The sequence below is a fragment of the Microtus pennsylvanicus genome, chromosome 11 (genome assembly GCF_037038515.1).
Source record: "Microtus pennsylvanicus isolate mMicPen1 chromosome 11, mMicPen1.hap1, whole genome shotgun sequence".
In the NCBI taxonomy this organism is placed as follows: domain Eukaryota; kingdom Metazoa; phylum Chordata; class Mammalia; order Rodentia; family Cricetidae; genus Microtus; species Microtus pennsylvanicus.
In genome coordinates this window covers 99,719,865-99,732,547 of record NC_134589.1, presented here as the reverse complement: position 1 = coordinate 99,732,547, position 12,683 = coordinate 99,719,865, and the positions used below count along the sequence as shown (strand labels likewise).

Below are 12,683 nucleotides of genomic sequence, written 5' to 3'. Positions count from 1 at the left end.
AGCTCCAATCTCCAAGAACACAGGGCCTAAGGAAACTCTTTCCTTTGCCCGGGTGACACAGAGCATGCTCAGGGCCAGCCTGGACAACTTGGTGAGAACCTTTCTCAAGAAGTAGAGGGCTGGAGTGTAGCGGAATCCCCTCCCCTGCTGCATAAGGGCTGTGTTGGTCTCCACAGAGCAGTGGGGATGCTGCAGGAGTCTTTTCAGCTGAGATCCCTGAACCACCTCAGTCATCCTGGGAAGCATAGGGAATGGAGGGTGCTCTAGCACCCCCTCAGCCTTCACTGCATGGAAACGATGCCCAGTCCTCTCCTGGGGCAGGACACACTGGGTGTAGCCTCTCTTTCTAGTTCCCAGGACCCTCCTTATTCCCTTAGCATCTGTCAGCCTGGGAGGCAACCTGAGAGGACCCTCCTCCTCTTTTCCAGCTCTTTCCTCCCTTGTTCTGCCATGGTTATCTTCAATGTCCATGCTGTTGGCTGGACCTTCAACCTGCTAGAGGTAAGAGTTCTGTGCTTGCCATCTCTCTAGGGCTGTCCTGGAGGCAGGGCAAGGGGTAATCTATTTGTCCATCCACCTGTCCACTGCTTCTTGCTTCTGTTGTTCTACATTCCTTCTACCATTTTAGACCCATCTAACTTGCCCTTGCATATAGCCATATATCTGTCCACACATACTATCCAAGCATTCTTCTATCTAGCTCATCCCTCTCATTATCTACCCTCTCACCCACCCCTCTTTATCATCCATCCTTCTATCCATCCACTCCTCTTCACCATCCATCCATCCCGCTCACCCATCTAGTCTTCCATCCATCTCTCTGATCCATCCGTCATCTTTCTAATCCACCCTCTCATCCATTCCTTTTGCCATCCATCTATCCCTCACATTCACTCACCCATCAGTTTGTATTCCCACCTTCCATTTGTCTCCATCAGTTCACATCCACGTTCTGTCCACCTACCCATCCACCTACGTTTACCCATCTATCTACCTACCAGCCATTGAGAAATATCCCTCCTCTAGCTGACGCTGTACCGGCAATGTGCTCAGCGCTGGATACATGGTGATGAACAACTGAGGTGTGGTCCCTGCTCTCCTGGTACTTTCCGTTCTGAGAGACTATTGGAGGAATTTTCTACATCCTCCTTCCTATTGGCAAACCAAAGCTTGAGTTCACTAGAGTTTGCTCTGCGGAACCAATTAATTCATTAAGCTTGTTTACAGAGCAGCCATGTTGGAGGGTCTGCACCTGGTGTGGATGATGGCTCCCCCGTGAGCGCATAGATAGAGCCCCTGACCTCGCCTTCCTTAGCCCGTGTGCTTGCTCTAGCCCCTCTCTAAGACCAAGAGGCCACATGCAGTTGGGATAGGATTGTATACAACCGACTGGGAGGAGCGCTGACTCTCCCCCTCCCTTCCGTGAGGGACCAACCGCCCACATGCCCAGTAGTGACCGTTGTGAGCAGACACAGCTGGTCTCATGAAGATGGCTTCAGTGTTGTTCTGAACAGTGTCTTCCAGCAGAGGGAGACAGCTGGAAGTGACAGTGGCAACTCTAAACTGTTTATTTGGGAACATGAAGTTTGAACTGAGACCTGAAGGACAGACATTGTATTAAATTTCTTGCTGTTGTGACAAGATCCATGGCAAAATTGGCTGAAGGAAAGATTCTATTTTGGCTCAGTTTGTTAGAACAGCCCATTATGGTGGGAAGGCAAGGTGTCAGCAGGGGTGTAATAGCACCCACAGTTGAGAAGCATATAACATCTGTGTATGTGCACACACACATAAATGCACACATATGCTGGTGCACAGATTGCTTTCTATTTTATTTTAAAATATTGATTTATTGTCAGGGGTGGAACATGGAGCATATGGACACCATGATGTGCTTGTGGAGGGCGGGAATCAAGTGTCTCCTTCCAGCATTTGGGTTTGAGGGACAGAACTCATATCATCAAGACTGGCTGCAAGCATATCACTGGCTCTGGCTTTCTCCTTTTTATTTAGAGCAGACTCCAGCCCACAGAAGGGAGCAACTTTAGAGTGGGTCTTCCCTTCTCACTTTAGCTCTTTGGAAACACCCTCATGGATGGGATCAGAGGTGCGTTTCCGTGGATGGCGACTCTAGTTCAGTCAAGTGGATCTGTGCAGAGCTGAGGTCAGAGAGCGCCTGGTAAGCAGACTACTCGTGAGGGCAAAGGTCCCGGGAGAGGAAAAGAGCAGCATTCCACAGGGAAGGGTGGGGCACAGAGAGGGGCATGCAGGGGGTGGCAGGATGTGACAGCACTTGCTGTCACCACGAAGAATGAGTGAACTTGGGGCAACAGTGGAAGACAGACAACTTATTGCCTCCCTCGCTCCCTCTTACGGGGCAGGAGCTGAAACCCTAGTGCACGCTAGGCAAGCACTCTGATTGAGCAACAGCGGAGAGAAAGATCTCTGAGGCTGGGGTCCTGTGGGTTGTTGTGAAGTCCCGACATTTGGCCCCAAAGCTCTGGAGTCCGTCTGCAGGACCTTTCTGGTTGCTGGTTGAGGGAGACCAGAGCCTGTCACCTGGACACTGCCCGCTGGGGTGGTGCCACCCCCTGTGATTTTTCTCCAAACACTATCAAAGAGAGCTTGATGGCAGGAGGGAATGGAGAAGAGGCGAGGAGAGGGAAGCCAGATGTCTGTGTGGAAGGAAAGGAAACAGACAGATGGGTGGACAGCTATCCACGTCCAGGAGGGAGGAGAGGTGAGTGGACAGGGAAGAGGATGTGCAGATGTGCGCCCAGTCAGAGGAAGGGTTCGCCTGTTCATCCACCAGCTTCTGAGAGTTGTCTGGACTAGTAGATGCCTCATGGCCTTAAAGGGGCCCCACACCCTTAAAGGGGATTCCCACACAGGATCTGGGGGTTACCTTGTTGCTGTGTGACTTGGGACAGGGATGTGAGAAGGACGGCTGCCCAGAAGGAGTGGCATTTGAAGCCCCCAAAGAATCCATAGGAAATTTTGCCTGAAGAATTCAAGGTTGTACTGTTTCCTGAGCCCAGGTGGCCCAGGGAGCCCTGAGTGCTCCAGGCTAGCCTCCTGGGACCCTGTTCCCAGTCCTGCAGTCCTTGATTACCTGTGTGATTGGGTTCCTCATTCCTGAGCCTCTGTGTTTTCTCTCAAGCTGGGACTCCAGCTGAAAAATGCTGAAGACATCATCCGCAGTCTGCTGGGCCCCAAATCCTTCTGGAGGCAGGAAGAGGGAAGAAAGGCTGAGCCAGAGAACACTTTAGGGCCGGAGCCAGGCCAGCTCTGACTGTCCAGGAGAAAGACCCAGGATGGTGATAATAAATAAATGTGATGTGCTCTGACCACCCTGTCCCCCACCCAGTGACCCAGATGCCTGCACGGCTCCTGGGAAGACTGTGGGTGTCCATGCATCCCTTGTGGACACCTGCTGATCACGCCTACCTGGTGCTGAAAAGGTATTTGTCTAAGTGTAACCTCTACACAGAAATGTCCCAAAGCCCCGTCTGGATGTGTGTCTCCTCCTCTGTGCACCAGCACCCCACTCCAGAGAACCCGCTGCCTTCTCTTCTCGTCAGTGCCCGTCCCTAACCTAGGGGACATGGGTCCAACCTCTGATGGTGCCAGTGACTCCTGCTCTTTAAAATTAGCTCTTCAAAGCGGGTGCAGAGGCATGTACTGTAACTCCAGTGCTGAGATAGTAAGACAGGCACTCAAGACAGCTAGTCCAGCCCAGTCGGGATGCTCCAGCTTCTGTGAGAGGCTCTGCCTCAAAGAAGGAAGTGGAGAGCAATTGAAGAAGACATCTGATATTGATCCCTGCCTATAAGTGCATGTGCACACAGGTACATGGACACATGCACAGACACAGAGACACATACAAACACACACGGACACGGACACACACAAACACACACATGGACACACACAGACACACGGACACATGCACAGACACAACACACAAACACACACGGACACAGACACACATACACAGACACACACTCGAACACACACAGACACACACACGGACACACACAGACACACACTCAAACACACACACACACGGACACACACAGACACACAGACACACACTCGAACACACACAGACACACACACGGACTCACACAGACACACAGACACAGAGTTATATAATACGATCCGAGAGTACTAGTACCACCCTCACTAAAAGCTGATGACCCTATCACGCTCACACGAGCCTTTTTGATTTGTTTTCTTTGGCATAGTTTTACTCTGTAGCTCAGGTTGGCCTCCATCTTGGAATCCTCCTGCCTTAGCCCCTTTTGTTGATGGGATCTCAGTTGGTGATCACCATGCCCAGCTTACAAGCACCTTCGTCTTCTATGGTATACCTTCTTCCTGTCCTAGTCACCCTCAGGAACTACTGAGAAACCATGTGCCACTGCAGACAGCTCGGCACTTTCTCAGAGGTTACGTAAAGTGTGACGTGTATTTAAAGCTTGCACTTACTTCTTCTGTTTAATTCATCCGTGGCTGTGAGGTGCCCCCTGCCCCTGCCCAGGCTGGGGTAGAACCCAGGGCCTCTCCATGCTAGGACAGCAGTCTACCATCAGCCCAGCCCTTTCCCCTTTCTTCTCTTTTCTTTTTTTCAAGACAGGGTCTTACTATGTAACTTAGGTTGACCTTAAACCCTCCATATGGCTTGGGCTGGCCTGGAACTTACTCTTTAGTCCATGGCTACCCTCATATATGATTCTCCTGCCTCAGCCTCCTAGTACCGAGATCTTAGGCCTGCTCCATCCTGCCAGGCTAGTCTCTTACTTTAATCGTGTTTCCCTAATGACTATTGGTGATGAACCTTATTTATTATTTTACTTTATATATTTTTTGCTACAGGGTCTCACTATGTAGACCAGTTGGCTTCAAACTCACAGAGATCTTCCTGTCTCTGCCTTCTGTGTGCTGGGATTAAAGGTGTATACCGCTATTCCAGCCTTAAGCATTTATTTTTATTATGTACGTATGTGTGTGTGCGTTCATATGCACATGTGTATGGTGGTCAGAAGACAGATTGTAGTTGTTGGTTCTGTCCTTCCACCGTGTGGATGGGGTCATCAGACATGGCTGCAAGTGGCTAAGCCATCACCTTGTGGACAGTTCAGCTACCCAGGTGTCCTTAATGAAATATATATTCAGGTATTAGGTTTGTTTTATTTTATTGAGCCTTTCTTTCTTCCTTCCTTTCTCTCTCTCTCTCTTTCCTCCCTCCCTCCTTTTCTCCTTCCCTCTCTCTCTCCCTCCCTTCTTCCCTCCCTCCCTCTCTCTCTCCCTTCCTTTCTTTTTATACAAAGTTTCTCTGTTTAACAGTTCTTGATGTCCTGGAACTCACTCTATAGACTAGGTTGATCTCAAACTCACAGAGATTCGCTTGCCTCTACCTCCCAAGTGCTGGTATGTGCTACCACTGCCCGGCTGGGTTATTTTCTTACAGGATTTTGGGAATTCTTTGTCTTAGAAATAATTTATGCTATCAGACATGTGACTTGGAAACACAGTCTCTCAGTTTATGATGTGTCTTTTTAGTCTCTTCTAGAGGGAATGGTTGTTTTGTTTAGTTTGGGGTTTTCTTTCACTTTTCTGTATGTGTGTGTGCATGCATGTACATGTGTGTACATGCATGCCTATGTGTGCATGTGTATATGTATGTGCTTGCATGTGCATGTATGCATGTGTAGTATGTGTGTGCATGTATTCATGTGTGTGAATGTGTATTTGTGCATATGTGTGTATGTGCATGTGTTGACCTTGAATATCTTCTTCCATCACGGCTCTACTTTGCTTTTAAATTTTTAAAATTTTATATCTGAGTGCTTGCCTGTATGTATGTACATATGATGTATGTATGTGCACATGTGTGTGTAGTAGCCGTAAAGGTCAGAAGAGGGCAGTCCTGGACTGGACTTCCAAAGAGTTCTCGGCCCCCATGTGGGCACTGGAAACTGAACTTGGATCTTTTGCAGGAGCAGCCAGTACTATTAGCTGCTGAGCCATCTCTCCAGTCCTTCTACCTTATGTTTTAGGACACAGCTTCTCACTGCCCCTGAGTTCACCCACTCCACTATGGTGGCTGGCCGCAGTGTTCTCCTGACTGTCTCCCCAGCACTGGGATTAAGGGCACACTGTGTGCTTGCCTTATGTTTTTCTTGAGTACTGGGGACCCGAACTCAGTTCTTCATGCTCATGACAAAACATTATTGACTGAACCATCTCCCCAGCCCTTGTGGTATTTAAAAATTTTTGTTTTATTTTTTTTTTTGAGATAAAATCTCACTCTGTGGCCCAGACTGGCCTCACACTAGCAGCCCCCTCCCCCACCTCTCCAATGTACGTTGGATCCCCAATGACACCTAAGACCAGATGTGGAGGTAATCCTAACATTCAGTAGATGGAGGCGGGAGGATTAGATGTGCAGCAAGTTTGAGGGCAGCCTGGGTTACACGAGACCCTACCAAAAGATTAAAGAAATGAATAGTTGTGCTGTCTGGAGAGTGCTTTTGTGGTATGTGAGTGGATAGTGTCCAAGGACGTGTGCTCTGTAACTGGAAGCCTGTCTTCAGCTGAGCGACCAGGTCCCGTTGCCAGCCATCATCTTAGCAGAGACTCTTCTGGAGGGCAGGGACCATGATTGGCACTCACTCCGCCTACAATGTTTGCCTTTGTAAAATGCCATCTCTGTGTACATCTGAGAGCCAGCAACGTGGGTGGCTTGGGTGTGTACTGACATGTTTATATACAGACCAGATGTTAGCCCAAAGCCCAGGTGGGCTAGGAATAAACACTTTTTCCTAGCTGGGCATGATGGCATGTGCCTGTAACCCTAGCACTTAGAAGGTTGAAGGATTTTTCAGGCAAGTCTCAGTCCCATGCTGGGCTGGACCTTGCTTAACAAAAACAAACCAAACAATTTTGTCTCAGAACACACTCTCCAGAGTCTGATATTTTCTCATGTTTCATACTCACACCCCAAGAAGTATTTTGCTAAGACAAAGTAACAACAGATACTCGATCTCCATATTGGCAAGACAACAGAGAGGGCAGGGACCTTAGTGCCTAGAGGAACAGCCATTCACATCGGCAGCTGCCTCTTGGCTCTGGTCACCCCCTACTGAGGGGTGGGTAGACAAACTAGTATTTCTGTCTTCCAAGAAGCCATGGGTTTGGAATTATATAAAAATCTCCTAATTTCAGCCGGGCGATGGTGGCTCACGCCTTTAATCCCAGCACTCGGGAGGCAGAGGCAGGCGGATCTCTGTGAGTTCGAGACCAGCCTGGTCTACAGAGCTAGTTCCAGGACAGGCTCCAAAGCCACAGAGAAACCCTGTCTCGAAAAACCAAAAAAAAAAAAAAATCTCCTTATTTCAAATGTTAGAAACAAAGTCTGCTTCATAGCATGAAAAGTGATGAGGGACTAGGAGACCATCATGGACCAGAGTATAGCTCAGGTGTCTGGATGGGATGCCAGAAAGGGAAGCCGACGAGGGGATCAGGGAAAAGCAGCTGTGGTTCAGAGCTGGCTCACTGCAGCTCACCCAAGCTGGCTTCTTGTTCACACCTGTCCTTGGAAGGTGTGTTTACACTGGGCCATGGGCACTACCATGCACATCAAAGAACAGGTGTGGTAGAGTGAATTTGCGGGGCTGAGCCCCACATGCCCCTGACCTTTCTAGCAGCCCAGCCTCCCTCCTACTCCAAAAGCTTTGTCTGGCTCACCTAAGCTTCTGTGTCTTCATTCTGGCTTCTTTCTCAGGTACCCTGGAGGTTTAGGGAAAGACAGGCACCAAGCTGCCAGCTGAGTGCCAGTGTCCAGCATGAGCTGAGCTTCCTGGACTGTGAGCCTCTGGAGGCCACAGGAGACGCTGGTCTCTGCACCTGCGCCTGCCTCATGTCCCTGTCCCCCGCCCTGTCTCATGTCCCTGTCCCCCGCCCTGGGCCCTGCCTCATGTCCCTGTCCCCAGCCCTGCCTCATGTCCCTGTCCCCCAGCCCTGCCTCATGTCCCTGTCCCCCAGCTCTGCCTCATGTCCCTGTCCCCCAGCCCTGCCTCATGTCCCTGTCCCCAGCCCTGCCTCATGTCCCTGTCTCCAGCCCTGGGCCCTGCCTCATGTCCCTGTCCCCCAGCCCTGCCTCATGTCCCTGTCCCCAGCCCTGCCTCATGTCCCTGTCTCCAGCCCTGCCTCATGTCCCTGTCCCCAGCCCTGCCTCATGTCCCTGTCCCCCAGCCCTGCCTCATGTCCCTGTCCCCAGCCCTGCCTCATGTCCCTGTCCCCCAGCCCTGCCTCATGTCCCTGTCCCCAGCCCTGCCTCATGTCCCTGTCTCCAGCCCTGCCTCATGTCCCTGTCCCCAGCCCTGCCTCATGTCCCTGTCCCCCAGCCCTGCCTCATGTCCCTGTCCCCAGCCCTGCCTCATGTCCCTGTCCCCCAGCCCTGGGCCCTGCCTCATGTCCCTGTCCCCCAGCCCTGCCTCATGTCCCTGTCCCCAGCCCTGGGCCCTGCCTCATGTCCCTGTCCCCCAGCCCTGCCTCATGTCCCTGTCCCCCGCCCTGGGCCCTGCCTCATGTCCCTGTCCCCAGCTCTGCCTCATGTCCCTGTCCCCCAGCCCTGCCTCATGTCCCTGTCCCCAGCCCTGGGCCCTGCCTCATGTCCCTGTCCCCCAGCCCTGGGCCCTGCCTCATGTCCCTGTCCCCAGCCCTGCCTCATGTCCCTGTCCCCAGCCCTGCCTCATGTCCCTGTCCCCAGCCCTGGGCCCTGCCTCATGTCCCTGTTCCCCAGCTCTGCCTCATGTCCCTGTCCCCTGTCCCCAGCCCTGCCTCATGTCCCTGTCCCCCGCCCTGGGCCCTGCCTCATGTCCCTGTCCCCAGCTCTGCCTCATGTCCCTGTCCCCAGCCCTGGGCCCTGTCTCATGTCCCTGTCCCCAGCCCTGCTTCATGTCCCTGTCCCCAGCCCTGTGCTGTAGTTGGTTGTCTTTTAACTCTGACTCTTGAGGCCTGCCACCCAGCTCCCAAATGAATCACTTGAGTCTTATTCTTTCTCTTGAATGCCTGGCCTTAGCTTGGCTTGTTTCTAGCCAGCTTTTCTTAACTGAAATTATCCCATCTACTCTTTGCCTCTGGGCTTTTACCTTTCTCTATTTCTACACATCCTTTTCTCCTTCTTATTCCGTGTCTGGCTGTGTGGAGTCATCTTCCTCTCGCTCCTCAATCCTTCCCCTCCCAGATTTCTCCTCCTACCTATTCTCTCTGCCTGCCAGTCCACCTATCCCTCTCCTGCCTTGCTATCGGTCATTCCGTTCTTTATTAGACTAATTAGGGTTTCAGACAGGCAAACTAACATAGCTTCTCAGAGTTAAACAAATGCAGCATAAGAGAACGCAGCACATGTTTGCATCATTAAAACAAATGCTCTACAACATAAACAAATGCAGCAGATACTTAGCTAATATTCTACAGTACTGCACACTCCCTCGTGTTTCCATCTCCAACCTGGGCCTGCCTCATGGCTTATGTCCCCATCTCCTTCCCTCTGCCTCTGCTTACAGTCCTTTGACCTGGATCCTACTCCTGCCTCTCCTGTCTATCCCCTTCCTCTGTCCCCTGACCCTTTGACCCTGGAACATGACAGTTGGGGCCATACCTGAGCACAAGGCTTCCCCCACACCACCTCCTACTTTGGGTCTATTGTAGGTCTTGCCATAGTTTGACTCCTGCTTCACACGTGGAAGTATTTATCTCTTTTTATCTTTTCGGTGCTGGGGCATGCTAGGCAAGCACTGTGCACTGAGCTATACTCTGATCTTGAAATAGAAGGCCCAGGCTGACTAAGTTAGTGCAGGGATCTGCCTAGGACACACTGGATGATGTGTCCCTGGTTGTGGGAGACACCTACTGTCCCCATCTGCCCAGCTCGCCTTTGATCAATAAGCAGACCACATTCTACTCCTGTTAGCTACTTGACCTTGAGCCAACCATTTAGGTCCAAGACCTCATTTTCCCCAGTGTATCTCTGGAGTGACATATACTTGGAGAAAAAGTGGGTGTCTTGTGCTCCATGCTAAGATCACCTGTCCCTAGACATGGTTGTGAGCTGTCACTATGATTCTCTGGCCACAGGGGCAGGAGGTCAGGTGACCCCGAGGCTGAGTCTGGCTCCCACAATGTCTGGCATTCCAGCCAGGCTCACCCTACATGCCTTGGCTACTGTCAGAATCCATGCCCAAGGGGCAGCTGACTTCTAGCAGCTTTCGGATGGCTCCCTGAGGAGTTCTATCAAGTCCAGGAAACAGACTTCTCCAAGCTGGGGTAAGTAGGTCCTCGGGGTGGGGGCTGGGCATCATACAAACTGTGGGAAGATGAACAGGAGCTCAGAGTGTGGGGGGCTGGGCATCATACAGACTGTGGGGAGGTGAGCAGGGGCTTGGGGTGTAGGGCTGGGCATCGTACAGACTGTGGGGAGGTGAACAGGGGCTCAGGGGGTAGGGCTGGGCATCATACAGACTGGGGAGGCAAGCAGGGGCTCAGGGTGTGGGAATGGACCATTCTCAGCCCACCTGTTTTGCTGAACTAAACAACCGTGAGGATCTTGGACTATGAGGTCCCTTTACTGCTAAGAAGACAGGCCCCAAAGTGGTGAAGCTGTGTGCTCAGGGCTGCATGGGGGAGTCGGGCCACAGGGTCTCTAGTTAGAGACCAAGGGAGGTAAGAGGAGCCCAACCCAAGCTCACCAAGCCCCAGTGACCAAGGACCAAGAAGGGCAGGCCCTTCTTTAATCCCACTGTTGGTGAGGAAATATAGTCAAATGAGTTTGCTGCAGGAGCAGCCCATGTGGCATGGAAGGAGAGGGACAGAATTCATGTAAGTCATGGTGGTCTCATTTCCGGGACATCTGTCCCACCACCCAGCCAAGCTGTCTGTGGGTTCTGGGCGTGACCGAGAACACAAACAACACATCGTCTACCAGTGTTGGGGTGACCTGAAGTGGGGCTTAGAAATGGGGCTCGAACACTCTGGCTGTGTCATGACCCCTGCCATACAGTGTTCTGTCCTTCAGAGGCTTGGTGTCCCCATCTGTAAGATAGGCTGGTGACAGGGACAGCTGATGCTAGCTGTTGGTGGGCCTCTGGTTCTCAGCCTGAGATGAGTGTCCTGGGTGTGGAGGGGATGACCTCCAAATTACTCTCCAAAAGGATTTAGTCACCTAGCAATCTGGTTTCTAGTACTGCACCCAGGGAAAAATCGAAAGCCATTTTGCATGGCTCATGTACAAAGAAGTCTTATCAACTTTGGTTTGTTTATTTGAGATGAGGTCTTATGTAGCCCAGGCTGTCCTCAAAGTCACAAGCAGCAGAACTCCTGATCCTCCTGCCTCGGGTTTGTTCCGGCTCACTCCTCCAGAGGATCATTGCTGTGTGGAAGGGAGGCTGACTGGTTGTGTTGCACTCGCAGTCAGGACACAGAGCGGGGTGAATGCTGCTGCTTGGTTCTCACTCTCCTTCCTGTTCAGTCCTGGACCCACGTTTGGGGTGGGTCTTCCTTCCTTCATTATCCTAACCCAGAAAACCCCTCAGAAACACCCCCTGGTTGTCCAGAAACTCACTCTGTAGATCAGGTTGGCCTCAAACTCACTCCGTAGACCAGGATGCTCTGAAACTCACTCTGTAGCCTGAGCTGTCCTGGAACTCACTCTGTAGCCCAGGCTGGCCTTAAACTCACAGAGTTCCGCCTCTGCCTCCCGAGTGCTGGGTTAAAGGCGTGCATCACACCCAGCTGTCTCTGCCTCTTATACAACAGAATTCTGCAAAGGATCAGGCAAGTCCTTCACAAACATGCTTGTACAAAGTCATATGAGTCCCTCAGGAGCCACCAATCCAGGAGGGAGTCCATCCTTTCTTGGTCAGGTTGTTCATCTCCGCTTTAGCCAGGTGGCGATGCTGCTGGGACCACAGGCCAAGCAGACTGGGCTATCCATTCCCAGGAGGATGCATGGCACTCGACGGAGATGGCCTGGCAGCAATCTTTACTTTAAAGGTCCTAGGGAGATGGAAACCTTCTGAGCAGAACCTCTCTTTAGGTCCTTAGAAGGGGAAGTAAAAAAGACACTTCTTTAAAATGGCAATGACATCAGAATTCCTCTGGCAGGCCTGGTTTATTGGCCGTCCAGAACAGGAATATGTTCTCTGGTGGTTGGTGGTGTGTCACCAGGGGCCGGCTTTGAGGTTTCTAAAGCTCCAATCCTTCCTAGTTAGTGCTCTTCCCTCCCTGTCTCTCTCCTTCCAGCTTGTGGATCAGGATGTAAGCTCCTAGCTATAGGCTTAGCTTAGCCATACCTGCCTACCAGCCGCCATGATGAATCATGAGCCCCCAAATTAAATACTTTTTTTATAAGTTTCCTGAGTTATGATGCCTCTTCACAGCAATAGAAAAGTAACTAAGACCCACTGAAGCCGTGAAATCACCCAGATGTGGTCGCAGGTCAGCAGGGAGCCCTAGCTTCAGGCCATCCTTGGGTGGAGCTGTTATGCACAAATCTTTAACAGTGAAAGATGTAGATGGAGTAGCCATCACTTGCCTTCTCACCAAGAATCAAAGTTCAGCAAGGCAGGTCAAGACAGCACACCTCTGCAAACATACGGGGAGGAAGCTCAGAGGGA

The 12,683-nt window shown here is 51.5% G+C and overlaps 1 protein-coding gene across 1 annotated transcript in view; it reads left to right on the top strand.

Moving 5' to 3' along the window:
• LOC142831655 (uncharacterized) overlaps positions 1-12,683 on the top strand; it is a 109,378-nt gene that overhangs the window by 20,102 nt on the left and 76,593 nt on the right. Inside the window, 4 exon segments of the mRNA XM_075941857.1 lie at positions 378-409; positions 412-501; positions 3,161-3,281; positions 3,368-3,461. Coding sequence (XP_075797972.1) covers positions 378-409; positions 412-501; positions 3,161-3,281; positions 3,368-3,461 — 337 coding nt within the window.